The sequence below is a fragment of the Sycon ciliatum genome, chromosome 2 (genome assembly GCF_964019385.1).
Source record: "Sycon ciliatum chromosome 2, ocSycCili1.1, whole genome shotgun sequence".
NCBI classification, from domain to species: domain Eukaryota; kingdom Metazoa; phylum Porifera; class Calcarea; order Leucosolenida; family Sycettidae; genus Sycon; species Sycon ciliatum.
Genome location: NC_088644.1, coordinates 18,300,143 through 18,328,135, shown reverse-complemented (window position 1 = coordinate 18,328,135; position 27,993 = coordinate 18,300,143). Strand labels below are relative to the sequence as shown.

General features: G+C 47.1%; 1 protein-coding gene across 1 annotated transcript in view; it reads right to left on the bottom strand.

Moving 5' to 3' along the window:
* Positions 1 to 27,993, bottom strand: part of LOC135809035 (uncharacterized) — a 72,366-nt gene that overhangs the window by 2,498 nt on the left and 41,875 nt on the right. The window contains exons 16-20 of the mRNA XM_065322295.1: positions 26,235 to 26,315; positions 19,692 to 19,786; positions 18,585 to 18,702; positions 13,494 to 13,580; positions 4,549 to 4,975 (exon numbers count right to left, since the gene is read on the bottom strand). Of these exons, the coding sequence (XP_065178367.1) occupies positions 4,549 to 4,975; positions 13,494 to 13,580; positions 18,585 to 18,702; positions 19,692 to 19,786; positions 26,235 to 26,315 (808 nt within the window). The remainder of the gene's footprint in view (positions 1 to 4,548; positions 4,976 to 13,493; positions 13,581 to 18,584; positions 18,703 to 19,691; positions 19,787 to 26,234; positions 26,316 to 27,993) is intronic.

Genomic DNA, 27,993 nt, shown 5'->3' with positions numbered 1-27,993 from the left:
CCCTCACTAGCGACAGATGCTGTGAAAAATTTCATCGGCGTTTTAATTTAGGCGTTTTGGGTCGGTGCCGAATATAGCCGAAATTAAATAGCTGCCGAAAATTTGTCTATTTGCAGTACACTGACACTCTCTTTCGTTCGACGCCACAAATGATCTCCTGCTTGACTGGCCATGGCTGCCAGTAAGACGTTTCAGTAGTGCGCGGGATGACAGCAGAAACCGGAGAACGAGAAAAGTTCAGCACAGTTCCAAACTGACGAGTCAGATACGCTGACACTCTCTTTCGTTCGACGCCACAAGGATACCCTGTTTGACTGAACAAGAGCTGCCTGTACCACCATGTCAAAACTACAAACAAAATGCTGTCCAACTACAATCTACATGGCAGGACGACCAACCAACTCAGGGCTCGTTTCCTTGTCCAGCGGCAAGCGAAAATCAGAACTCCTATCTCTCAGGTGCTGGTGAAAACTCAGCAGGAAAACACTGCACGATGACTTGAGAGCGAAGGAGAAACTTCTTGAAGAAAAACAAAATTTGAAGTCGCGATCTTGCACCAACGCGCCCCAGTCGAAGTGATGTCGTGACCGTTACCTTGGAAACACAACAAGTGCAGGTGACGCGAGTTTTGTTTGTCACCACTTGGCCTTGTAACCATGGTAACTACGTGTAACTGTAACTACGAGTTTTCAGGCAGCGTGACGTAGGCACTTCGACAGCCTATTAGTACCGGATTACCAGCACAGCATGCAACAGAATTACGAATTTCAGCACAATTTTCAACTTCACCAGGTCAAGGGCGTAGGAAGCAGATTTCCAATGGTCCGGCAGATTTTTATCTCGTGCAGGTCGCGATTTTTTTAAAATCCGCCCAGTATGACTACTACAGTATTCACTTTGTCTTGAGAGTTAGACATGGGGAAGTTGCCATATAGGGGTGGTCAGCCTGCCTTTCGCGGCACCGGGAATACAGCTTGCTCGACTGATCTGAGTGAAGACTCTTCACTGAAGAGGGCGATTTTTACTTGTAAAAGGATTGATATGAACAAATACTGTGGTATCATGGAAGACTTGAGGTTATACTACTGTAGTATACTCCTGAAGTGCATGCAGAAGCAAGCATATGTACTACATGTATTAGAATTGGGGGGGGGGGGGCAAAGACTACAGACACTTTGTGTATTTGAATTGACAAAATTCCACTTGAAACTGTCCGAATTGGGAGAGCTGATGCTCACTTCCACGTACAAATTCCCTTGCCGAACTCTTCAGGCACTAGCCGTCCAGCAGTTTTATTTTTATTATTATTATTAAATTTTTGATAGGGCAATCCCCACAGGCCTAAGGCCTTTTGACAGGGTACCCTATTCTTGTGGACATTCAGGAACATCAGGTGATTGAGCATTTCCTGGCGGGTTGTACTGCGTAAGCAGGACTTGACCCTCTGCATGGTTGAAAACGAGCTTGCTACCGTTTTTTTTTTTTTTTTTTGGCGAAACATTGGTCCGGCGGCTGCCGGACCTGCCGGACCTGTTCCTACGCCCCTGCAGGTCATAACTTTAGTCTCCTTCGCTTGATTCCCACAATCTAGGGCTCGTTGCGTTGGAAAGCTCTTGACGAGAGCAACGCCAGGACACCAAGCTCCATTATCCAGCCGCCACAAATCAGGCGCGGTAACGCAGCAAAGACGTCTCAAAGCCTGATATGCAAGCAAATTCGTCCCATCAACGCCATTCCACTCTCCTTCATCGCAGAACGATCAAATTTTTCGAGGTGATTCAAACGTCAGCCAACTACGTCATTATCATGTGCTCAGTCCCTCAAAGAGCACGCGAAAAGGGATTTTTCCTCCCAAATGGCGAAGAGATCGATCAAACATTTGAATTTGTCGAGATAAAAATACGGTGCGCGATATCTCTGGCATCCAACATCGTAACTCTTCGGCGATTGTTGCATTGGACAGCTTGGAGTTTCCGCCACCACGTAGACCCTCCGATTGTGGAATTTGCACAAGCAACGGAGGAGTTACGAAGGTTTAAGTAATCGATCAGATATGATTGGTAGTCTGCAGGCCGGTAATACAGGGTTAAGAAGCTAGCACCATAGCGTAATACCGGTATACTGTTATTATAACTACTTATAACTACTTGGTAGAATAAAGAGAGTATACCTGTCTGGGAGTTTAGACTTTGGAGTTATGTATCTTTGTGTGTGTAATGAGCTAAAGTTTCTTTTTTAACTAAGGAATTTAGGAAGGAGAGGGCTTGAAAGCCCAGGAGCCCTTGATACTTTGTTTTTACCTAGGTCATCATATGTGTTATTCGGACTGATAGAAACGTCTTTGCAATACGATTGTCGTGCACATGTTTGTGCAAAAACATTTCTATCAGTTCGAATAACACACATGATAACCTAGGTAAAAATTAGGGGTGTGCACGGGTAGTCGGGTACCCGCGCGTACAGAATAGTACCCGAAAGCCCGAAGTCGCAGATGCTACCCTGTACAGTGCGCGAGTACAATTCATATAATATTCCGTGTGTCTACCCAAGGGAAGGGGTACATTGTGGTGTTACCATGGAAACATTACCCGATAGGGTACCTGTGCTACCTGTGGAAAACTACCCGAACCCGATACCCGAAGAAAGTGCTACCCGCCTCAGCCCTAGTAAAAATGAAGCATATCGAGGGCTCCTGGCTTTCAAGTCCTCTCATAGAATTTATAACAAAGAAATGTGGATTAACAGGAAACGTTAGTTTCGAAGCCTGAAGAAAATATTGAACGGTCGCTGTTTGAATGACGACTACATCATAGCATAGTGGTAGAGCATCACTGGCCACAAGCGAGGGTCCCTGGTTCAAGTTTTGGTGGTGACAGTCTGGTTCAAGTTCTGGTGGTGACAGTCATTTTTTCTTCAGACTTTTCCTGTTTGCATCTTTCCTTCAAACCAAAGAATTGTGTTGTAAAATAAGTACTTCCTCCGTATACAAAAACTTCGTGACTTTTTTTGAAGGCTGCGCACAGCTCTGGAACTGTTCCGTTTGACTTGGAATAACACTCGTGGCATTGTCTAAACTGTTTACAAGCCATATACAAAGAAAAAAGAAACTCAGACGAATGAGATTGAGTTTATTCAGAGTCTTCGTCGCTGATGTCATTGTCACCTGACGACGCAGACTTTGCATCGCCAACAGTTGCTGCTTCCGCTCGCATTTCGTTCAGATTATTCTCAGCTGCAGTGATGATCTGACGCGGGACTTTGGCTATGTCCTCTTCATCTCCAGAGCTGTGGACGAATCGGTGTCGACTATATTCAGTCGTTCCAACCCGCGACCTCCATTATGCTGTGAAACGAGTCACTCAAGCACATCCACACGCTTCGCATTTTCTCGTCAGGATAATCCTCCCAGCATTCTACAACGGCTTCGAGGGGGGTCCCTGCGATTCCCCTCGGCGACGACGGAGACGTCTTGCTGGAGAGAGGCGAAGAAAGCCAGGTCGCCGACATTCCGACAGGAGTCTGCGCTGGTTGCACGACGGCTGAAATGTTTCATCTTGCCGTGCGAGCGGAACCGATTTATGTTCTCACGCTGCGTATGGGGCCGCGCACCGCAAGTACGAGCGGCCAATGTTTCAGCCTAAATTCAGGGCAGCGAGTGCCGCGTGACTCCGTGTTCCAGCCGCGAGCTCCACTTCGTCACGGAGTCAGTTTCGAGCAAGTAAGTGTTAGTTTTGTTTTCATTTGACTCGTGAGTTCCTGTCGGCAACGTCCTCACACGCATGGCTTCCGTTGAGAATCTATTCGGGATCAACCAAACCTACCTCAACATGAATGTGGGTTGTCGATGACATCCTTTGGTGCGGTTCGTTGAGCAGGTTCTTGCTCAAAAACACCGTTGAAAAAAAGTCACTAAGTTTTTGTATACGGAGGAAGTAAAGGCAAATTTAAAACTATTGTCCCCTCGTCGCTTATTCATTTATAAAAACAAAGCCGAGTCATTCATCCTATGTCTATCCACCTCCCATACAAACTGACACACAAACACCTTCCGTTGGATCATCTTCCTCTATTTGACTCTTTCTGGACGTTGTCTATTTCGGGTACAGGATTGGGAGAACTTCAAATTCCAAAGGATCAGTCGGGGAAGTGAACTGCCTGGAAAGAGAAAATATGCCAGACCCACCAGGACTCGAACCCGGGAACTTGCTTGTCATGAGCAATGCTCTAACCATCTGAGCTATGGGACCAAGCCGAACCTCGAGTGCGTAAACTCTGGTGGGAGAATAAGAAATTCCGCTCTCTTTTCAGAATAGACGGAAAGTCGATTCCGTTGATTCAAATTCCGTCGATTCTGGTGACGGAATTTGCGTAATGGAATGGTGTATGCACAGAAACAAATTCTAGAAATGGACGAAATTGTGTGTAATCGAACGCGCCCAATGCCTTCTTCTGTTGGGTACAATTCTATCTTTAGAGAATATTGGCGGCCTGATTTCAGGCTAGTCCAAGTAATCTGGAAACCTTCCTGATACCACAAAAGCTACCTACCTCGAACACTGACGAATTCCATTCCTTGTTTGTTGCTGTACCGTGGAGTTGTGTGCATCAAGCGCAAGAAACTGAATGCTATCCATGGAGAAATGTTGGCTACCATGTAAAGCAGCAGCAGCAAATTCAGCACTTGCTGGTGGTCTCAAAGAACTTGACGATAAAGGATCTCTTATAACAGGACCAATGCTGGACGATATTCCCGTATCTGTTGGCGGCCATAAGAAGTGAAATTCCCCGACACCAGCATAACACAGGCTAACAGGCTTAGCTTGTTCGGGCTGCTGCCGCTGGCTTGACTCGTGTGGCTTGACAGAAGCAGATACGATAGTCTTGTGTACGCGGGCATGGTAGCCATGACGCAACGCGACAGGCGCGGCACATCTACCTTGTGGAGCTGATAGAAACACACCGTCGTCACCAATATCTATTGAGCACAGACACACAACATGTAGACAAAAAGTAAAGGAGTAAAGAGACTTATTAGGTAGTTGGAGACACTTTTGCTCAAAAATGACTTTTTGTCAAATCTTGACCAAACTTTGGTCGTAGACTGTTTACTATACAGCGGTAACATCAAAGTGCCAATCTTGAACATTGGATGCCTTTTTTGGCCCCGTTCCTAACCCACTTTTTCACGTTGCCGAACACTAATTGAGGCAGAGATCTGAAATTTGCTACTCAGAGGCACTCGTGTTTTAGAATGCAGGTAAATATGTTCTGTGGACTCTCACGATGTTGGAAGGTGAGTTTTAGGCGATTTCAAAACCGGTGAATATTTGGCGTATTTTCCATACAAACACATTTTTTTCGAATAGAATCTATTGTCAGATTTCCACATGATTCACACAATAGCTGGACAATGGACAGTAGAACAAAGCTACAGAAAATTAATCCAAAAATGTTATGCGGAAAATCAAACACCACACATTCCCTCTGGTTTGAAATGAACTTTCGTGCGGAACTGGGGTTCATGCGCCACAATTTAGAGATCGGGTAGGCACTGGAACAAATCGAGCAAAAGCGGATGTGCTCGTACGAGAAATTGTGGGTTTGAGCGCATGCTTTCAGAGCCGCGGTGATGGAGGCAAGTATTAGTTACTTAATGAAGGAAGCGAGCCGCGCAAGCACCCATAACCACAGTCACAGTGTACACTCTCTTGTTTATGCACTCTTGGTAACATATTTTACTACTCCCTGCTTCAAACTGATGGAATTAAAGAAGAAAAAGAAAAGACATTTCTTCCCATTTGTCTATGCTTTTTGCATACGCCAGTGAAGAAATACGGAGAAAACAGAATGGATTCACCTGACCCATGATGCTGACACATGGCGATCTTCTCGCCAGCTCGGGTCACTCCTTGGTGACAAGGAGGATTGTGAGCGACGAATGAGGTTAACTGCCTATTGTAAAATGTACACCCTGTGGGTCCGTCGAAACAAGAGAACCGGAGACTGCAACGGTATCGGGCCTATGTCAAGCCACATCTGCTGTACAACTGCGCGGCATGGGGCCTGACGCAAGCTGCATCTAGGGACTTGGATGTCTTTCATCGTAAACAATTACGGAACTTGATAGACGTGACATACCCCAACATCATCTCCAATGAGCAGCAGACTGCTGCTATACATGAGATGCACTGAGGAGCCGATATCCGCAACCGTGGAGAATGCCCGTTTGCGCATGCTTTGCCATGCTCTCCGTCTGCCGGGCGATGCGTGGATACTTCACCATTGGCCAACGCGGAAGGAGAGGGCGACCTCGAACCACACTGCCGGGTGTTCTGCACAGTGACGTGGCACGCAGGAATGTGCCAGGCCTTTCCACTCAGCACCACGTAGACGAGCCCTCCATGATGGCCCAGGATCGAGCAGCTTGGAGAGGATTTACTCAGGCGGCGTAGCGCGCGTGCAGACGTTCTTAGCCGATAAACAGCAGCGGAACCATGACTGTGTTGCACAGTAATATTATACTTATTGTACTAATGCATATTGTCTGCGATCCATCACATATTATTATTATTATTATTTATTTAAAACTCGGGTATTGAGCCAATAATAAAAGTAGAAAGGAAAAGGATATATGGAAACGAGTTAAGAGTAACTCTCCACCACTGTAACTAGATACTATATACAGTCAGAAAGTGCAACAACTAGGCACAAAACTGACAGAGTACTGAGACATTCGACGTCCTGACACCTAGCTTCAACACATCTCCGTAGCGCTAACCGACAGCCTTCCAACTTGGAAGGTTCAAGGTTATGCCCTATCCTACTCCACTTTTATGTTTATGTATCTATGTCATTCGGATCTTCCCAAGTTGTACAATGTACTGTTGAGATACCGAATTCAAATAAATCAATACCATACCAAAATACCATACCATGGAAAGACCAAAGAGGGGAAGGCAAGCGCAACGAAAACGAGCACAAGCTACAGTCCCAACGGAACAAAGAATGTCGATTGTCACTGGACGATGACGAGACCAGTAGGCGATTTGACAAAGCGGTCTAACTACAATTCGAAGCAGCAAAGCAGCACACCACCCAACTTGGGTGGGTCAAAAATATCAAAGATAAGTTAAGAAGGGGGAAGCTTTGCGAGAACGAATTGTACAAGCCGAAATCTAAACTCCTACAGTACTCCTCATGCATGACATTGTGATGGACTAGTTGACTACAAAACAAGTTGTTTCACACGACGTACGTTTCGCCGTATGGTTCGTGACGGCTCATCAGGTGTGCAATTTGAAACTCGTTCTTAACTTATCTTTGATATTTTTGACCCATCCAAGTTGGGTGGTGTGCTGCTTTGCTGCTTCGAATTGTAGTTAGACCGCTTTGTCAAATCGCCTACTGGTCTCGCCATCGTCCAGTGACAATCGACATTCTTTGTTCCGTTGGGACTGTAGCTTGTGCTCGTTTTCGTTGCGCTTGCCTTCCCCTCTTTGGTCTTTCCATAACCTTGAACCTTCCAAGTTGGAAGGCTGTCGGTTAGCGCTACGGAGATGTGTTGAAGCTAGGTGTCAGGACGTCGAATGTCTCAGTACTCTGTCAGTTTTGTGCCTAGTTGTTGCACTTTCTGACTGTATATAGTATCTAGTTACAGTGGTGGAGAGTTACTCTTAACTCGTTTCCATATATCCTTTTCCTTTCTACTATTATTTATTTACAATGTAGTGAAGAAATAATCACAAAAGAAGCAAAGAAGAAGCAAAGAAAAAGGAAAAAAAGGACCTATAAGTTACTAGTAGGGGTCAAACGGGTGTACCTTTAACTAACGAACGGGTAATTTTCTTAACGGGCGGGTTAACGGGTACCCTTTAGCAGTCATATTATTTTTTTGCGCATTTCTCACATAAATCATGATTTTAATTTGTATATTCTCAGGTTGTATTTTGATACTACATTATGATTCGCAAATGATTCGTTTATCATAATAATTATTATTATGGCAATGAAGGTTCCAAATGAATGTCATCCGTGCATTTGCCCATGTACATAACTTCACAGGCAGTAACTTACAATCGTACATATAGATGGTCCTACAAGCTACATGTATTTTGATACACTACGCAAATCAACTGCAGATCGATGTAATTCAAGCCATGCAAGGACAGAGTGGTTTAGCAAAACTTCCGTGATCTCGCGCAATCCTATTTGCTATGTTCGCAGAGAACTGGTACTCGTTGCATTCAGAAGATGTTCGCGCCCATAGCTAGCTGGAGCTGGGGTGCCTGACACAGCTGATGTGCTGCTGGCCAGCTAGCTGCTAGTGCTAGCTTGTTGAACTTGTGAAATGAATCTTCACAAATCCCGGTAATCTTGTATGCAATATTTCGAACTACTTTTCAGCTCGTCGATTGAAGGAACAAACTACAACCATGAGTATCATACATGTAGCTACCACCTACGGACATCACCGTTTGTGACGCTCCGACTGGTCACTCAGCCTGGTGACACTAGTTCATCAAGTACTGTGGCAGGTTCGATGTCGGAGAACCATCGTAACTTTCTAGTTACTCAGCTGCCACCTCGAACGAGTTTCAAGTCTTGCATTTTCTCACATCACAATCAAAAACCTCCAGTACGAGGATTTTTACTTGCACTAGAGTGGAGAGAACAACTGTCAAGTCTGTCTTTCAGCCTGCTCCTGCCTGATAAAGTCGAAAGCGGGAATGCACAGGAAAAAGGAAAAGAGTATCCGCACTCCTATTTTGAGTCCTGGAATACGATAGGATCACCTTTTTTTTTTTTTTTTTTTTTTTTACAAACGGGTACCCTTTTACTAACGGTACCTGAGATTAACGGGCGGGTACCCGGGTACCCGGTACACCCGTTTGACCCCTAGTTACTAGTTATGACTAACAGTCCACCAAGGTAACGAAATATACAGTCAGATAATATGACAACAAGGCACAAAACTGACAAGGATATTGAGACATTTCACGGCCTGAGACCGAGTTCGAACACATCTACAAAGCACAAACCAACAACCTTCCAACTTGGAAGGCTCAGGTGGGGAAAGTTCCAATGAGGGGAAGGGATGCGCCACGAAGATGTGCACGAGCTATGCCCCTCGGCAACAAAGAATGTCGAACGTTACGGTGCTTTGCGCCTTCGTAGATGTGTTAGAACTAGGTGTCAGGTCGTCGAATGTCTGAATATCCTTGTCAGTTTCGTGCCTTGTTGTCGCACTATCTGACTGTATATTATCTCATTACCTTGGTGGTCTGTTGGTCATAACTAGTAACTTAACCCTTTGCCGACGGCACATACTTTATCGATCACCGGTGATCACCGGTGATCGATAAATTCTACACATTTCAAATATTTTCAAACTATCGTAACTTGGGCAATTCTCAGTTGTTTGGAGAGAACGGAATATGTAGGGAGAAGAGAAAACTCTCAGCTGTCGTCTCGAACAATTTACGAAGCGATACGATGAACAGTGAGTTATTTACGGCGCGTGTAACGTTCGTCACGGTCAATTGGCGTTCAGGACCGTGAATGCGTGACTGAACAGCCGGGGTTTTCCCTGAACTAGTTGGCTGTTGGCAAGGCTACACTCATTCAAATTCGAACAGGGGTTCCCGCGAGTGCCTACAAAAAACTTTCAGCTACATACGAGTAAGGAAAGTGAAATGGCGGATGGAGATCGATCTAGAGCGCGAGCCCCTCGCTGAAACATCTTCGCTGGCTTGCAGCGCTGGTCCAGCGCATCTCGTGGACTCGAGTTTGGGCTCACCGTGTTCCTCTCGTCAGGGGCTTTCCAGGATGCCCAAGATTATGACAATTGTCCCAGGGAAACTTAAGTTATGTCCAATTCAACGTAAAGAATTTGAGGGCACAATTCTCCACATACATTGAGTTCAGTCCATAAAGGCCCTATTAAAGGGTTAAAGGTCCTTTTCTCACATAATCAGTGCTGCCAAACCGTCCGATTTTTCGGACAGTGTCCAATTTTTGAAGGCTCTTCCGAAAACCGGTCCGAAAAGCAGCCAAAATTATCAGGGATCAGTACTTTCCTATGCAGAAGTCCTGTATTTTCACTTTTCAGCGCAACTGAAGGCATAAATCACTGTACATGTACTACTAGTAGTGTAACTACAGTCATGTACATGTACACGTACCGGTACATGAAAAAGGGCTAGCGCTTGGCCGGCTGTGGAAGTGAAAACTACAAGTACTTGAGAGTTGAGTAACATACCTGGGTACATGACACTGTACAGACTCAGTGTGTGACCACACTCATGCATTCATTACAAAATTCATGAAAACTTCGGGGTGCCATATCGGTTACCATTGCAACGGAGCGATTTTTCATGGTATTTTGGGCGATATTTTGAATTCTCTGGACAAAATTGCCAAAGAGAAAAATTCGCACCATGTGGCCAGCCTTGGCGGTGACGGGTGTCCGATTTTGGGCGAAAAAACTTTGGCAGCACTGCATAATACTATTGGCTGAACATCCGAATTTTCGAAAAAGAAAGAAAGAAAACAAACGAGAGAGCTTGGGAAGCTCAGGGCCCTACGCTATGCTTTGTTTCCTAGCTCATCGTGCATGTTGTTAGAACTGATGGAAATGTTTTTTTCCTTTGATTAGCTACAACATTGTATTGCAAAAACGTTTCAATGAGTTACTGAAGTAACGTCTTCTGCATAGCTACGGGACTGGCGCTGACTCTGCCGATCACGGGCGTTCTGGAGTCGACGCGATGTCTGTCCTGACGTTTCCTGGGACCGGTGCTGACTCTGCCGGGCGTTCTGGAGTCGATGGGATGTCTGTCCTGACGTGTCCTGGGACCGGCGCTGACTCTGCCGATCACGGGCGTTCAGGAGTCGACGGGATCTCTCTTCCGACGTTTCCTCTGACCGGCGCTCACTCGCCCGTTCACGCTTATTTTGGAGACGACGGGATCTCTCTTCCAAAGTATGTTTTTGCTGACGCATCATATCACCTATTCGGCAACTAACGTCCATTCTAATTGCATTTCCTCCTTGTCTCCCTATTTCTTTCCAGAAAATCTCCCTGTACATCAGGGAGTCGTATACATAATTCGACGAATACGGTACGGGACAGATACGGGAGCCAGCAAATATTGTGGCCAGCTGTTTGTAGCCAGCTGTGTTTGATGGTGCGGTACGGTACGGGACAGATATGGGATAGCGCCAGGCGTGACACAAACAAACAAACACCAAATTAAAGCTGTGTGGACCCTGGCTAGCGCCAGACGTTACTGAAGTAACGTCTTCTGCATAGCTACGGGAATTAATATTGTCAAATGCTGGATTCGAACCCACAACCTCTGTAAAATGGACAAAATTAATTTTAACCTTTTCACGGGCTGTTAACCCTTTCAGTGCCAAGGAAGAGATAACTCGTCCTGAAACAACCACCCTGAATGGCCAAGGACGAGATAACTCGTCACGCACACGGAGCATATAGAAACAAGCATAGACCACTGTACAAACAGCTATAACTTCGGCCTCCCTACTTCAAATTCAACCAATGACAGCTCATTGGAAAGCTATTGAACGCAGCTTTCCAACGATGTATCATTCGATAAAGCGCGAAGTAAAATACTCAAGCACCGAAGCTCGAAGTTCAGAAAACGGGTGCAGTTGAAATTTCAAGCGTGTGACTGTGACACACTGCATGTTACAGTTGACAAGGTGTTTGATTACGGGGGATTTCCCCGGGGAACAGGGCATGCGTGACATACACCAAACTCAGCGCTAGAACAGCCTGATTCTGCTGGTGTTTGAATCGTCGCTGTACGTTGAGTATGAGCAGCAAATCGAAAGAAATTGTCGCTGAGTGTAGAATAGCAAAACAATGGCGTATTGGAGCAGCTTTAGAAGTGTTTGTAGGCCGTTCTCCTGCGCCTACAGAGCACTGAGCACCATGGATCGAGGGAGATCTTCAGCTTTCCAGAGAGCCTAAGATGATGAGAATCCGTTACTGGTGAGTGAAATGGCGATATTTTTAGTGCCCAGCGGGAATAGTGTGTGTAGTCCCCCCCCCCCCCCCCCCCCCCATCCAACGCTGCAGCGCAGCAAAATCGCCCCAGTGCTTGATTCACGACGAGAAACAAGATTCAACAGCCATTTCCCTCTCCTTGCTCACATCCAGCTCAATCTTTTGTGAGAAGTACTGCGAGTCCATGCTTTCATTTGAATCCATGTCTCTATGGCAACAACCAGCTACAAAGGGAAAACCCGTCCTCAAGACCCAGCTCACCCACTCAAATCGCAAATGAGCCGTGACGCAGATTGCTAGCTTCGTAGCATCGCAGCCGTTCACTCTATCGCTTCGGCGATTGTTCCTACGGATTGCCTGGAGCTTTCTCTTCAACCAAGGTAGTTAGATTTTCGAATTTGGCCAAAATTTGACTGACTTGCGATAGTTTGAAAAATCGATCACCGGTGATCGATTTTCAAATGTGAGACTGTGAACGTGTTAAAATTGTGCCATTCAATACAGACAGTCAGGCACAGCCCCTATAATTGACCATTATCACTCTATTGGTATTGACTGGCACAGTAACTTGTGATCTCTGAGCCCGTAAAATTCGTAGCAAAAATCCGGTTAGTGGCCAAATTTAGGCTGACCCACCCTCCCATTCCCCATTTCGGACACTATCATGTTTGCTTTTCAACCATGTTCTAACACTGTAAACAGTCGGATGGTGTGCCCCTAGGATAGATACACAGTCAAGTACACAGTGCTCTCGCAGAGAGGACGCGACAGAGAACAAAGCACAAGGTGGACAATTTGCATTTCTCTTTCGCCCCGCTAATGTTCTGTCTTTGGAGTCCGACTGCCAAGTCATCACCATTGCTTCTTCTGTGAAGCGCCAGGAGGTCAATAAACATGCAGGACTCCCTTCACGAAGTAGGACAGGCTGTGAACGCTGGGATTCAAAGCGATATGTTCCAAAGCTTACCAGTATTTTCAAGTACCGGTATTATCATTTGCTACGAGAACTTAGTCGTTGATGGAGAGGCTCTGGATTCCCATGATCAGGATACTACAGCAGCCAGGACTAGTACAGACTTTCGAATGTCTTAAAGCAGACGCAAAAGTAGAGAAGTTAGTTGAAATCGTAGCTGTTGCGGTATGCCGGTGCTACAAATGTAGCTTGTATTTGTACCGAAGGTCTATCGCCATGCAGATTTTTCTCTCTTTGCCAATTTGGCAAGGGCTGGCTGGCCTCCACACTCCACCAGGTTCTACTCAAATATCCACTGACTAGCTGGCGATGGTATCATTTCCATTGGCTTCAGCTCCGCAAGCGAAAGACTCCAACACAGCAAACTTTTAATGCAGCTGCTCTTCCTTGAAAAGTTGAGTGTGTTGATGCACAGTTCACAAACTATCCTACACAGCCCATGATGTATCTGGAACATAGGAAGACTGAGTCAAGCATACCACTACTTACCAGACATGTCTCCTGGTGCGTCAGAATGTTGCACATACAACTTAGATATCTGCTTGAAAAGGATGGATACGCCCTGATCTGCAGCAGCTACAAAACAAGAACAGGGTACCAAGAAAAGCCAAGTCAGAGTCATTGTGCGGTGGTCTGTCATGCATGTCGCTGCATTTAAAAATACCTTTGTAACAGCTGAAAAGGTGGCACACGCGGCCAAGTACCTCTAATGGCCCATGCAGCTAGGTCATGAGGGCAAGGTGAACCTGGACTTTCAAATGGGTACCCATAATGTCACTGACAGATTTTTCATGACTATTGCCGCAAAGAACGAGGATGGACTTTCGCATCCGTTTTTGTGCAAGCTTGCTGCACCTAATTGTCTCCGACCTATGTTGCTGACAAGTGTGTGTACTTTTAGTTGCCGTTTCACCTCTTGCGCTGCCTGGTACGCATCAGGTTTTAGTTCCATCATGTTCCACATCGTCAAATTTAGTTTGCTGCCGCGTTTGGCCAGCAAATCATACTGTGCATCAGCCTTGTCGCATAACCCCCCTACTGGACACAATGCCCACAAGCTTTTCGTCCAGCAAAGCCACTGATGCTGAAGACTTTTTGTTGAGATTTGGACTAAAGGAGGAGCAGCTACAGCACGATAAGACCATGCCTAGCATGATCCGAGATTTTTCCAATACAGTAAAACCTGTAACTAACGACCACCCCTTGGGGCCAGAGAAAGCGGTCTTTAGTGGCAGGTGGTCCTTAGTTAGAGGTTTGCACCACACAACCATGAATGTGAGATCGTCCGTGTCTGGCGAAGTGGTCTGTAGAACAAGGCTGGTCGCTAGTCACGGTGGTCTTTAGTTACAGGTTTTACTGTAGTACAAGGCTGGTCGCTAGTCACGGTGGTCTGTAGTACAAGGCTGGTCGCTAGTCACGGTGGTCTTTAGTTACAGGTTTTACTGTACATTGGTCCTCAAACTAATGAGGTTCAAAGCTGACCACCACCAGCCACCAGGATCATAAAACATGTGTAGATGGATAGCCCAACTATGTGTCCACCAGTCATTATTGCCACTGCTGAAACTGGAGAGATTGACTTGCATACTTATACTGTATTTGCCGGAGTATAGTGATTGACTTGCATACTTATACTGTATTTGCCGGAGTATAGTGATTGACTTGCATACTTATACTGTATTTGCCGGAGTATAGTGATTGACTTGCATACTTATACTGTATTTGCCGGAGTATAGTGATTGACTTGCATACTTATACTGTATTTGCCGGAGTATAGTGATTGACTTGCATACTTATACTGTATTTGCCGGAGTATAGTGATTGACTTGCATACTTATACTGTATTTGCCGGAGTATAGTGATTGACTTGCATACTTATACTGTATTTGCCGGAGTATAGTGATTGACTTGCATACTTATACTGTATTTGCCGGAGTATAGTGATTGACTTGCATACTTATACTGTATTTGCCGAAGTATAGTGATTGACTTGCATACTTATACCGTATTTGCCGGAGTATAGTGATTGACTTGCATACTTATACCGTATTTGCCGGAGTATAGTGATTGACTTGCATAGTTATATCGTATTTGCCGGAGAATAGTGCTGCGCACTTTAGATGTACTAGTTCAGGCCCCAAATCGCAGTTGCGCACTGTGCTCCGAATATGGAAATGAATGTACAGTTATAAATTCATTCCCAACTCATCACAACCACGCGCTCTTCAGCCGAACCATACAGACACCAGCAAGGACACTTCCGTTGAGAGATAATATTGCTCCACGCCTCTAGACAGCTGGTTCGCTCCCTGTCGGAGCTCATCAGTAGAGGATAATAATGATGATAATGGAGGAATGATCATTCTTATACACCAGAAATGGCGCAAATGCGCGCTTTCCACATAATTATTATACTACTACTACTATACTCTACTGATGAGCTCCGACAGGGAGCGAAACAGCTGTCTAGAGGCGTGGAGCAATATTATCTCTCAACGGAAGTGTCCTTGCTGGTGTCTGTATGGTTCGGCTGAAGAGCGCGTGGTTGTGATGAGTTGGGAATGAATTGAAAATATGGCCGAAAGCTCTGTCGCAATATTTAGTTCTGAAATGTACAGTTATGGTGAAAAAAAGGAGAAGGACAAAATGTTACGAGTTATGACTAACTGTCCACCACCCCCTCCTTGTCAGTTTTGTGCCATTTTGTCGCACTCGCTGACTGTATAAGATCTGGTTACGTTGGTGGACAGTTAGTCATAACTCGTAACAGTTTGTCCTTCTCCTTTTTTTCACCATAATTTAATTGGCTCACCATCCGAGTTGAATGTACAGTTGAACATCGATTATCCGACCACCTCTGGGCAGCGGATCCTGGGAAGGTGTTCGGGTAATGAAAAGGTTCTGGATAAGGAAAATGTCACCACAGGCCGATACCTGTGTTCGGTACCCGCAACAACAGTCGTTTTCACGTTAGTTTTTGTGAGTTTTGTAAGTTTTGACTGTACAGCCTGTACATAGTGGTACAGTAAGTATCGTTTATAAAGTGACCGGATATAATGATATACCGGTTATAGTGATAGAACACGTCAAAATCAAAATCAAATCAGAAAAAATACAGCTAAAATATCACTATATACACTATTATCGCCTTCTTAGTATTTGACCCCACTAATTTCCCTGATACCTAAGCGGTCAAATATATCGCGTATTTGACTGCTTAGTCAAATACACGATATATTTGACTACTTATATTTGACTCCTTAGGGGCCGTCCGGGGTAACCGATTGTTTTTACAAAACGAAAAGTTTTAGTATTTTTCAGCCCCCACCCACCCACCCACCTTTTCTGCAGGTAAAACGAATTCCAATAAAATATTGATGCCAATTTTCGACATCCAGAAGTAACTCGGCATTCTCCATCAGCATTCAATAATTATTTTCAAAACGAAACTCCATCAAACCCACCCACCCACAAACGAAAACATTTCGTTTTGAAAATATTATTGGTAACCTTGGACGGCCCCTTAGAACTTCTTGGACTTAGAAATTTTCTCTCCAACTTAGAAAAAGAAATTTTTGAAGAAAGCAGAAATACACAAGATGGGATTTGAACCCACAACCTTGTGAATCTCAGTCACTCTTCCTTGCCACCCAGCCACTGTGCTACCGATGCTGAACCCAGTTCAAACAATGATCTTGACTTTCAATGCAGTACAATGCAGTATAGGCTATAGTATAATACTAGAATTACAAGGATATGTCGTATATGAAGAGAAACTATTGCGTGGAGAACACGATAAATAGATTATAGACCTCATAGTTGGTCTATACAGGATATATAGACCTCGTAAAAGACCTCGGGGGACCTCGGTCTTTTACTCGGTCTATATATCCTGTATAGACCTCGGTCTATAATCTATACTTATCGGCTATACCGATATATCGCTTATTGTGATGGACTTCAGGAAGCAAACCATATCAAATGTACAGGAAAATATCGCATATAATGATCAAGAGTGATGATCACAAAACAATTGTTTTTTTGGACGTACTCATGATCTCTTTTTGCACCAAACCATTATTTTACCTGCACACACATGTCCGTTTCTGGCTGTGCTACCCCTCGCAATGTGCTCCCTTTGACTTTGTCTCTTGTCCGTTTCTGTATGCACATGTCCTTTTCTGGCTGCGCTACCCCTCGCTCCCTTTGTATGGTATTGTCCTTTTCTGTATCTTTCTGCACGCTTTTTGTCCGTTTCTGGCTGTGTTGCCTCTCACGATGATGTTGCCAACTCACGTACACAGCCACTCATGTCTATTTCTGGCTCTACGCAACTCGTTGGACACCGAGTACGCGAGTACGGATCCAGCTCAGGCTTTTTTTTTGGAGAACACGCTGAAGAAGCAGCCATGCCACATGATGACTTGTATCGAAGTAATAGTACATGATTGTACAGTCTGTACTCGTACTGCACTGCCATGCACTGCTCTGTGTCATGCACCGGTACTCAGTCCGCGGAGCATGCATGCACTTTCAGCATGCTTTTTCCAGCGTGTACGCATCATTTCATGTGCAGTCATGTGCCATGTGTCGGTCAAACATGCAAATCGGCTATAGTGATGCACCGGATATAGTGATAAATTTTCGAAAATCAAAGGGGCACGTTATATCCGATATTTACTGTACGGGCAGCGAGTGAGCGCTGCAGCAACTAACTCTTCATGCAAGCTCCCGTACGAAAATGCGTAGCCTGAGCCACGTGCGGTTCGAAAACCCATTCCGGATAATCGAATGGTCGGATGATTGGATAATCGATGTTCAACTGTACTTCGAAAAGTAGTGCAATGTGTGCATTTCTACTAAATTTCTAGTGCATACTGCCAGCTACACTGCGAATGCATGATGGGTGCGAGACCCCGTCGGTAGTATGTGAATTATACAAATGTGAAATGGTCGCAATCGTACTGTCTATAATAATTAGAGAGGTTCCGCACTACATAACGTTGAGCAACTTTACGTTAGTGGGCGGGAAAACCCCGTGAATTCGCGAGTTTGCACCCCACTTACGGAAAGTTGTCTACGTAGAGTACGTAGATAGGGCTCTGATAACGTAGGTGCTCCGTAAGTGGATTAGGGTACAAATTTATGACTCTCTCCCCAGGTCGACCCGGTCGTACACTGCCGGGTTCGGAGTTGCCAGGGGCAACTACGTGATTTGAAAACTCTGCATGGCGGAACACAGATCCGCATGCAGTGTACGTAAGACTCTCCGTAGATCGACTACATTTTTTACTGAAGTAATTACAATATGCGGAACCTCTCTATTATGATCAATAATGCTCTCAATCGTGGCCCGCATTATACTCCGGATACACCTTGAATTGCCAAAATGTTGCTCAAAAGAGAGGGTGCGCATTATACTCAGGTGTGCGTTATACTCCGGAAAATACAGTACTTTGGTATTCCCAGACATGCTCTCTTGTACAACTTTATCAGCAGATGTTCTCGGAGAGAAGGTGCATTTCATTTGAAGGTCAGTGAATTGTCAAATTTCAATGTGGTCAAAAAGGAACATCTTACCAATTGATGACAAAAACGACAGTATGCCAGGGCTGCAGGTTGACCAGATGTGTACTAAGAGTAAGAACTGGCGCAATTTCAGCAACATCGTCAAACTGACAGTGACATTTCCAAGACACTGGGAAAGCAACACACAATCAGAACAGAACTAATAAGCAGTGCTGAAACGATTATATCGATTACTTGTTTCTAACTCGATAAGAAATAGATCGAGCGGTTATTGATTTTATCGGCTAAACGAGTAGAATGGTACTTACGCTCGGTACGGGATTTCCCCCCTTTTGGGGTCGCACAAAGTGTGCATGCACCGAATGACTATGTGTTGCGAGTACGACATGAATATGTACACGACTGTACACTTGCAACATTGATGTAAGTGTAAAAGTACAAGCGCAATCTGAGAAACATCGACGCGATCACTGTCGCCGGCCGTCTTTTCAGCTGACTACCGTATTTTCCGGAGTAAAGTGCGCACCTTTGTATAACGCGCACCCCCAATCTTCATTGGGGGTGCGCACTTCAATCTTCATTGAAGTACATGCATTTCAAATTCGGAGCATAGTGCGCACCTGCGATTTAGGGACGGGATATGCTAAGTAGAAGATTGTTTCCACTGTATCTCTACAACACAACGGGATATGCTAGGTAGAAGTATCTCTACAACACAACGGGATATGCTAGGTAGACGTATCTCTACAACACAATGGGATATGCTAGGTAGAAGTATCTCTACAACACAACGGGATATGCTAGGTAGACGTATCTCTACAACACAACGGGATATGCTAGGTAGAAGTATCTCTACAACACAACGGGGGATATGCTAGGTAGAAGATCATCATCAACTGCACACAAGCACACCCGTCACCCAGTACAGTGCTGCAGTGTGTGGGCCAGCGAACTAGGAACAGAGTCCTTCACCATAAAGTAGAGTTAGTTTCACATAGCTCTAAGCTATCACTCACTCGGAGCCTGGCAAAGCAATCGACAAATCCTCCTATTCCCCAAACTGGTGCTTGTTGTGTGAGTGCGGCATGCAGATGCTTGTGTTAACTGCTAGTAAGTGTTTGCAATAAAGCTTGTTGGCACTGAAAGGGTTAACTATACCTTGGCAGCACTCAGGGGACTGTACTCTGGTTGAGTAAGACACAACGTGTAGATGAGGATACCGTGGATGATAGGTTGAACTGACGACAGAATATCTACGCAAAAACAAAAACAAGAAGAGTGAAAAGGCATGATACACACGCACATGCACATGGGTGAGCGCGTTCGGAAGTTTGAAATAGGTTCGGCTCCACAATCCAGTGAGTTGTAACTGGATGAGCTGAGTCAAGCTAAAAAGTGGCACAGTGTTTTTCCAACAAATTGAGAAAATATAATGAGGATGATGGGCACGTCAGCTTGGCAGCTTGCGGTTCGCCATTGATTATACCTCCGCCCCACTGCCTTCCCCATTACCTACGGCCGCTGAGTTATGAGTTCATGAAGTATTTGCCTTGTGCAGTGGCAATTCTAAGATGTGCATGTGTGTGTGTGTGTGTGTGTGTGTGTGTGCGCGCGCGTGTGTGTGCGTGTGTGTGTGTGTATGTGCGTGCGTGTGCTTGAGCGTGGGCGCGCGCGCAGGGGGGGGGGGGGAGGAAACAACCTGCGTGCCAGTCCTTGCCAAGGACATCGTTCATTTTCTATCCAGTGTGTGGAATTCAAGGGAGAATAGGCTAGTGGTGTTTTATTAAGCACTGGGTGTTCAATGGCAAAACGGGATTCACCCATGGAGGTGTTGTGATCAGCAAACCACCAAGTCTGTAGTGGCAAATACGAATAGGCGACTCGCAGACAAGATCTTTAATATAGCAATAAGCAGAATAAGCAAGGCCGACATTGTATGTAGCAATAACAATAACAATAATAATGAGTCCTAGCATTTCCTGTCCGATTTTCATGAGACTTTCATCAGGAAATATGTGTTAACACAAGCATCTGCATGCCGCACTCACACAACGAGCAACCAGTTTGGGGAATATGAGGGTTTGTCAATTGCTTTGCCAGGCTCCGAGTGAGTGACAGCTTAGAGCTGTGTGAATGCGTGTGTATGGCAGCTGGGCAGGGCCCTGCTGCGGAGGCTGAGTGAGCCGTATGGAGGCAGCCGGGCAGGGCCCGGCTGCGGAGGCTGAGTGAGCCGTATTGAGAGGCTGAATGAGCCGAGGCTGAGTGAGCCGTCTGAGTGTGAGAGGCTGAATGAGCCGTATGAGGAGCCTGGTAAGCAAGGTTGACTCCCCTCCATGTATTTACAGAGTTTCGCCGGTAGACGGCATCGGTGTAGTTATTGTAGGCCGGTATGATAATGGATACCGACAGGAGAGAACTAGAATAGGAAACATGATGATGACAATAGTGAGGTTCTGCCACACGGTAAAACGTGCCAAATTACGTATGGAAACTTCGCCGCGGTACGGGATCAAGTTTCATACGGATTTTTTCATACCGTTTTCCGGACTGGACTCCGTGTGAAAACTGAGCGTACAGAGTACATGTGGTGGGGTGTTCGTGCATGCTACGAGCATGCTACGTACAGCAGAACCGGTGCAACGTACGAAAAATCCGTGTCAAACTTCGCTGCAGTTGACACGGAGTTTGGTACGTAGGTCCGTGTAGCAGAACCTCTCTAATAGTGGAGTGGGTGGGTGGGTTGAGAAAGAAATCCACTGCCAATGCGGACAAAGCAAGAACTGAAGTCAGGAACAGTGGACTTCGGAGAACAGTGAGCGCGTGAGAGTTTGTTGGGAACAGAGCATGCGCCTTCTGTGTTAACATATTTTTGCGCGTGCGCAAAAATCATTTAACACAAGCATCTGCATGCCGCACTCACACAACGAGCAACCAGTTTGGGGAATAGGAGGGTTTGTCAATTGCTTTGCCAGGCTCCGAGTGAGTGACAGCTTAGAGCTGTGTGAATGTGTGTGTATGGCAGCTGGGCAGGGCCTGCTGCGGAGGCTGAGTGAGCCGTATGGAGGCAGAGTGAGCCGTATTGAGAGGCTGAGTGAGCCGAGGCTGAGTGAGCCGTCTGAGTGTGAGAGGCTGAATGAGCCGTATGAGGAGCCTGGTAAGCAAGGTTGACTCCCCAAATAGAGAACCTCCTATTCACTGTTAACTGTAGAGGGGGTGCCACAGATTGTGGACAATAGTAGAGTGATATTGAGTTACTGAGTGTACAGTCGGTACATAGGTGACATTTGGTTATGCTCTGGCACCCACAATAAGTGGGCTCAGTCTGTCTGATCAGCATTACCCAGGACCGGTGCTGCCAGCTTTCATGGCAGTTTGCATGTGGACTTCCGTCACTCGGCAGTGCAAGGCACGGCCGAAGTCTCCCCAGGAATGGACGGAAGAGCACGCACGGGAGTGGGCATGTGAGCGGCGGTAGGGTGGCACGAATGGAATCGCTTGAAATCTTGCCTGGAGAGAGCGTCAGCAAGGATGTTGGTAGTTCCAGGTATGTGACGGGCGGTGACCATAAAGTTACCCTTGGCGCAGATGAAGAAGAGCTGCCGTAGGAGTGACATCACATTAGGGCAGCGACTGGTGCCAGACTTGAGAACAGCGACGACAGCTTCGTTGTCGGTATGGAAGCGGATACGCTTGCGACACCACTGGTGGCCCCACGTAGCACATGCAATGCAGATGGGATACAGCTCCTTGAACGTAATGCAGAGCGGAGTGTTTTGTGGTGACCAGGTGTCGGCGAACCAATGCGTGCCGTAAACTGCGCCATGCCCAATGGCGCCAGATGCGTCAGTTTCTATCAGGATGTCGCTGGCCAGCGTCTCCTGGAGATTGAGGAAGAATGACTTGCCATTCCAGCCATCGAGTAGGTGAGACCACCAAAGAAGGTCCAGATGACATTCTAGAGAGAGACGGATGCGGTGGTAGGGCTTGGAAACGTTGCGCGTGGCATCATACAGTCGGCGCATGAATGTACGGCCCGGCGTGATGACGCGGCTGGCAAAGTTCAGCTTGCCCAACAGCTGTTCAAGCTCCCGTATGTCGTCAACCTTGTCCTGTGGGAGACGAGCCACTGTCTGGACGGAGTCCAGTTCGATGCCCAGGAAGGTGAGACAGGAGGTTGGGCCGACTGTCTTTTCGTCGGCAATGGGAACTCCCAGGTAGCGGAATACGGAGAGGACTACGTTCAGACGCTGCGCACATAGCGTTGAGTTTGCAGGGCCACAGAGCAAGAAGTCGTCCAGAAGGTGCAGGAGGTGGGGAACCTGGAACAGTTCACAGCTTATCTGGCAAAGTGCGTCCGCAATGCAGTTAAACAAGTAGGGTGCGGACCTCAGCCCAAATGGCAGTACTTTGTCATAGTAGAATTGGCCCTGCCACTGGAAACCCAACAAATGGTATGCAGTGGGTGCGACCGGGACCAGTCGAAATGCATTGCGTATGTCGAGCTTCGCCATCAAGGCACCGGTACCTTGACGTTGCAGAAGCTCAATGGCATTGTCCACTGTGACATGATGTAGGGAGAACGAATCCTTGTTTATTCCATCATTGACAGACATACGGTCAGGGTAAGACAGGTGGTGAATGAGGCGGAATTTCCCGTTGTTCTTGGGCACTACGCCGAGCGGAGAGCATACAAATGGGTGGAAAGGCTGGACAGAGAAAGGACCGGCCGATTCGTCACGTCGGACCCGGTCAGCAATTTGTCGTTGTACAAACTGAGCATGTTCAATGGCAGTTGGGAGGTTGCCAGAGATGATAGGTACAGAAGCACCAGAGTGGCCAATGGGGAACCCGTGTTGCAAGCCATTAAGGATAAAGTCAGAGAGGACACGATTAGAAATACGAGGCAAAAGAGTCATTAGGCGGGCTATGTACAGAGGCGTGGGGAGACTACTTCGCTGCGACGGGCTTGTCCGTCTGGCGGGGTCCCCGGCGACCGTCGTTGGTGCAGCGAGCGGCGGGATGACCTCGGTCGCCGCAGGTTGAGCAGACGTGCAAGCGTTCACAGGGCTGGTGTTGGCATGGGCGGCCACGGTTGAAGTTGAGGCAATCTGGCGGGTGCTGCCCGCCCCGGCCAGAAATGGCTGCGTAGGACGGCTGGTGTTGGTGCCAGCTGGAGCATGTGGCCCTGCCAAATACTGTGGGCAACGGTCACGGCTGTGGTGCGTTGTGCAGCGCGGACATGATGGTCGGGGTGCCCGGATCAGGTGCAGGCTCCAGAGGCTTTGGTCGATTGCGTCCCAACGAGCCGAGGTTGTTGCCACCGCTGCACGGAAGGCACGGTCATACCCCAGTACAGCTGGGGTCGCAAACTGCTGGTTTGCAGTACAGATAATGATTATGTGCTGGTACGTCACCAGCTCCAGTGCTCGGAATGGCACATGTTTCAGTGCGCAGGCCATGTAGATTGTGTAGGCTTCCAGCCAGGCAGTGAAGTCGACAATGGAGCGCTTCTTAGTCACACATAAATTGAGGGACACACGCCGGCCCTCGCCGTTGGCGGTACTGAGCTCCAAGGGCTCGGACCCTGCGCCCACATTCTCTGGGAGGAGATCCTCCAGCTCAATATATTCGCCGCGTGTGATTTTGTCAAGCAACTTACGCGGGACCGTGGGAACAATAGAGCTGGACTCACGAGTGTTCGCCATGGGCGCTGCGATCGGAGGCAGCGCGGGTTGCATGAGGGAAATGTCCATGGGGCCGGAGTCGACCTGCGGCGGGTGATGGGTGACGGTGTTGGACGCGGTTTGGACCACATCTGCCACTGAGGGGACCGCCGCCTGAGCATGGCCGTCCGGATCCTGGCGAGCTGAAATTCGCTCCTCAAGGCGCTCGACTCGAGCCAGCAGGGGGTGCAGGGCCGTCGACACGGCCGCCGTAACGGAACGTGGATTTAGGCCAGTTGTGAGTAAGCTGGCCGGCTGGGGAACGGCGGACGGGATATCGTCCTGCTCCGCACGGGCATTGCCGGAACGATCGGCCGCATGGTCCGCAGGGGCTCGATTTGGAGTGTCGGCATACGGGGACGACGAGGCGCGCCTGCGACTGGAACGCCTGGGCCCGGGAGCCGACTGCTTACGTGCACGGGGCATCTCCGTGAGCTGTGGTAAACCTTGAGATTGAGGTTGAGAAGGAAATCCACTGCCAATGCGGACAAAGCAAGAACTGAAGTCAGGAACAGTGGACTTCGGAGAACAGTGAGCGCGTGAGAGTTTGTTGGGAACAGAGCATGCGCCTTCTGTGTTAACATATTTTTGCGCGTGCGCAAAAAATCATTTAACAATGATAACTAGCCATGAATAACAATATATATGCGTAGGGGAGAACGGGACATATATTTCGTTATCGCTACGTACACTGTCCGCCTCGCTAACTCTGCATATTGCTATAATAAAGATCTGTAGTGCCAGCACCGTGTGACTACATCATGATTAGAAAGAGAGATGTGCATCGTGGAGCTGTAAGAGCAGTCCACCAGGTCTATTTAGCCAGATAGCAATGTGATAGCAATGTGATTGCACAGATGACGGTGCGAGCAGTCTACATAGGCTGTGTTTACATGAGGCGTTTCAACCCGGGTCAGATTTCAACCCGCCATGTCCACAAAATGAATGGCGCGTTTACATGACGCATTGCGCTTGACCCGGGTTGAAATTTCACCCCGGGTTGATTTCAACCCTACCCCCAAGGGGAGGGTCGAAATCAACCCGGGGCTAGAAAATCGTACTATTAAACGTACTTCTATGCGTATCTCGCGCCAGGTTTGAATAGCAGTGCACAGGCCAATTTCGCGCGAAATTATTCACGTGACCATACAGGACTCTAGAAGTGGACTTTTGGCGGCATATCAGTAGTTGACCCGGGTCAACTGTCTTCATGTGAATGCTCACCTATTTTGTCTATCATACAGACTTTCAAGCCGGGCTGAACTCGACCCGGGTTGAAAATTCTCATGTAAACACAGCCATACAAACATGGCCAGTGGGCATCGTGATTACAACAGAGCACCAGGAGTCGTGATTACAACAGAGCACCAGGACACTGGGCATCGTGATTACAACAGAGCACCAGGACACTGGGCATCGTGATTACAACAGAGCACCAGGACACTGGGCATCGTGATTACAACAGAGCACCAGGACACTGGGCATCGTGATTACAACAGAGCACCAGGACACTGGGCATCGTGATTACAACAGAGCACCAAGAGTCGTGATTACAACAGAGCACCAGGAGCCGTGATTACAACAGAGCACCAGGAGTCGTGATGACAACAGCACACTGGGAGTCGTGATGACAACAGCGCATCAGGAATGGTGATTACAAAGCGAACCAGGAGTCGTGATTACAGCACTGTACCAGGAATTATAATTACTGAAGCGCACCTGGAATCTTGTTGACAACAGCGTACCAGCAATTGTGATTACAGCAGCGTACCAGGAGTCGTAATCACAATAGTGCACCGGGAATCATGATTACAACAGCGCACCTAGAATCGTGATCCAACAGCGCACCTGGAATCGTGATCCAACAGCGAACCTGGAATCGGGACAACGATAACAATAATACCTCACCAGGAAAGCGTGTAAATTCAGCCGCGAGCGGCATAAATGCTGAACCATAGAACATCAAAAGTGCATTTACCTTCCTTCAGTGTCAACATCTTCATGTCCAGCTTTTGCACGAGAATATCAAGTAGGAGAAATTCTGGCTGTTGACAGAGTTCTGTGACACACAAATCACCAACATGGAGCATACGGCAAACCTGAGATTCAGCATGCCAAACGAGTGGAGTACCAGTTGAAACCTGAGATTCAGCATGCCAAACGAGTGGAGTACTAGTTGAATATGCCAAATGGTTCTAGACATTTGTTTCCCCAGTTCTAGTGCAATTATGTACATGTAGGCTATCATATTTCTGACCTATAGAAGTCATTGACTTCACGGTCTAGAATAAGAATGAAGTACAATGCGTAGTGCTCTCCCCAGGGCTTTTTTCAGTCTGGTCAGTCCCTGAAAGACATGCTGACGTCTTCTTCGTTTGCCAGTCCAGAGTGCCCCCGAGAGGTGTACAGCAAGAAGGGGGAGGCCGGTGGAATGTCATACATGTGATATTGGTATGAGTCACGGTCAGTGTATGCCGCAGAATGTGGTCTATTCAATGTTTTGTTCCATTTGTGGAGAGGAGTATGTGGGAGAGATGGAGCGATGTGTCAGGGAGCGATTCCAGGAACATTAGAGAGAAGCTAGAGTTTGTGCACCGCAAAAGCCCTGGGGAGAACACTATGCATTGCATCAACCACTACAACATCCATCCACAGCGCCATTCATTCCCTTCACGCCCCCATACATACTCGCACAGGAAGTGTTGTACGTGAACCACCGGATAAGGGAGGCCATCCACATATCCAGACCCCATCGTGGTTAGGTATTGCTTGACAATTGACAATGTGAAACTTGGATGATGATCACTGTTACTGCTGTCACTGTCCTGTCCCGTTGTCATGTGTGCTTGTTCACGCCATACAGCTATACAGCTCAGCACAATGTTGTAGCGGAAGTGGAGTTTGGTGACGGAATCTCACCTTTTGTCATAGTCCCACCACTCTTCTCACTTTGTTTTCAGGCATATTGGTTTTGTTGTTGTTGCTGTTGTTGTTGCTGTTGCTGTTGTTGTTGTTGTTGTTGTTGTTGTTGTTGTTGCTGTTGTTGTTGTTATTGAATTCTTTAGTCTCACGATGGCACCATCGCCAATAAGAGATGTTGTTGTTGTTGGTGGTGATGGTGGTATTGTTGTCGCCGCCGTCGTCGCCGTCGTCATAGTTGTTGTTTCCGCACACGTGTGAGTGTGCGTGTGAGTGTGTGTGTGTGTGTGTGTACATGTGTGTGCATGTGTGTGCGTGCGTGCGTGTGTGCGCGCATGTGTGCGTGCGTGTGTGCGTGCATGTGTGTGTGTGTGTGTGTGTGTGTGTGCGTGCGTGCGTGCGTGCGTGCGTGCGTGCGTGCGTGTGTGTGTAAGTGTGTGTGTGTGTGTGTGTGTGTGTGTGTGTGTGTGTGTGTGTGTGTGTGTGTGTGTGTGTGTGTGTGTGTGTGTGTGCCTGTGCCTCAAGGGTGGTATTCTTTTATCACGTGTGGTGTAGTTTCATTCCACCTTGTGTTGCATGATATGGGTCCACATCACTTGTTTTTTTCTCCTCAATCCTGGTGATGGCTCCTGGCCGAAAATTCGATTGAGATATTTGTAATTTGCAGCGAACAGACCACTTGATTTGAGGATGGTGTGTAGGGGTTTTCAGGCACTATACATGTACATATTAGCCCCATCCCTCACACAAACAAGTCAACAAAGAGGTATCTTTGGATTGAGGAGTGCCGGTTTCCGGAACAACTGGTTTGAAGCTCA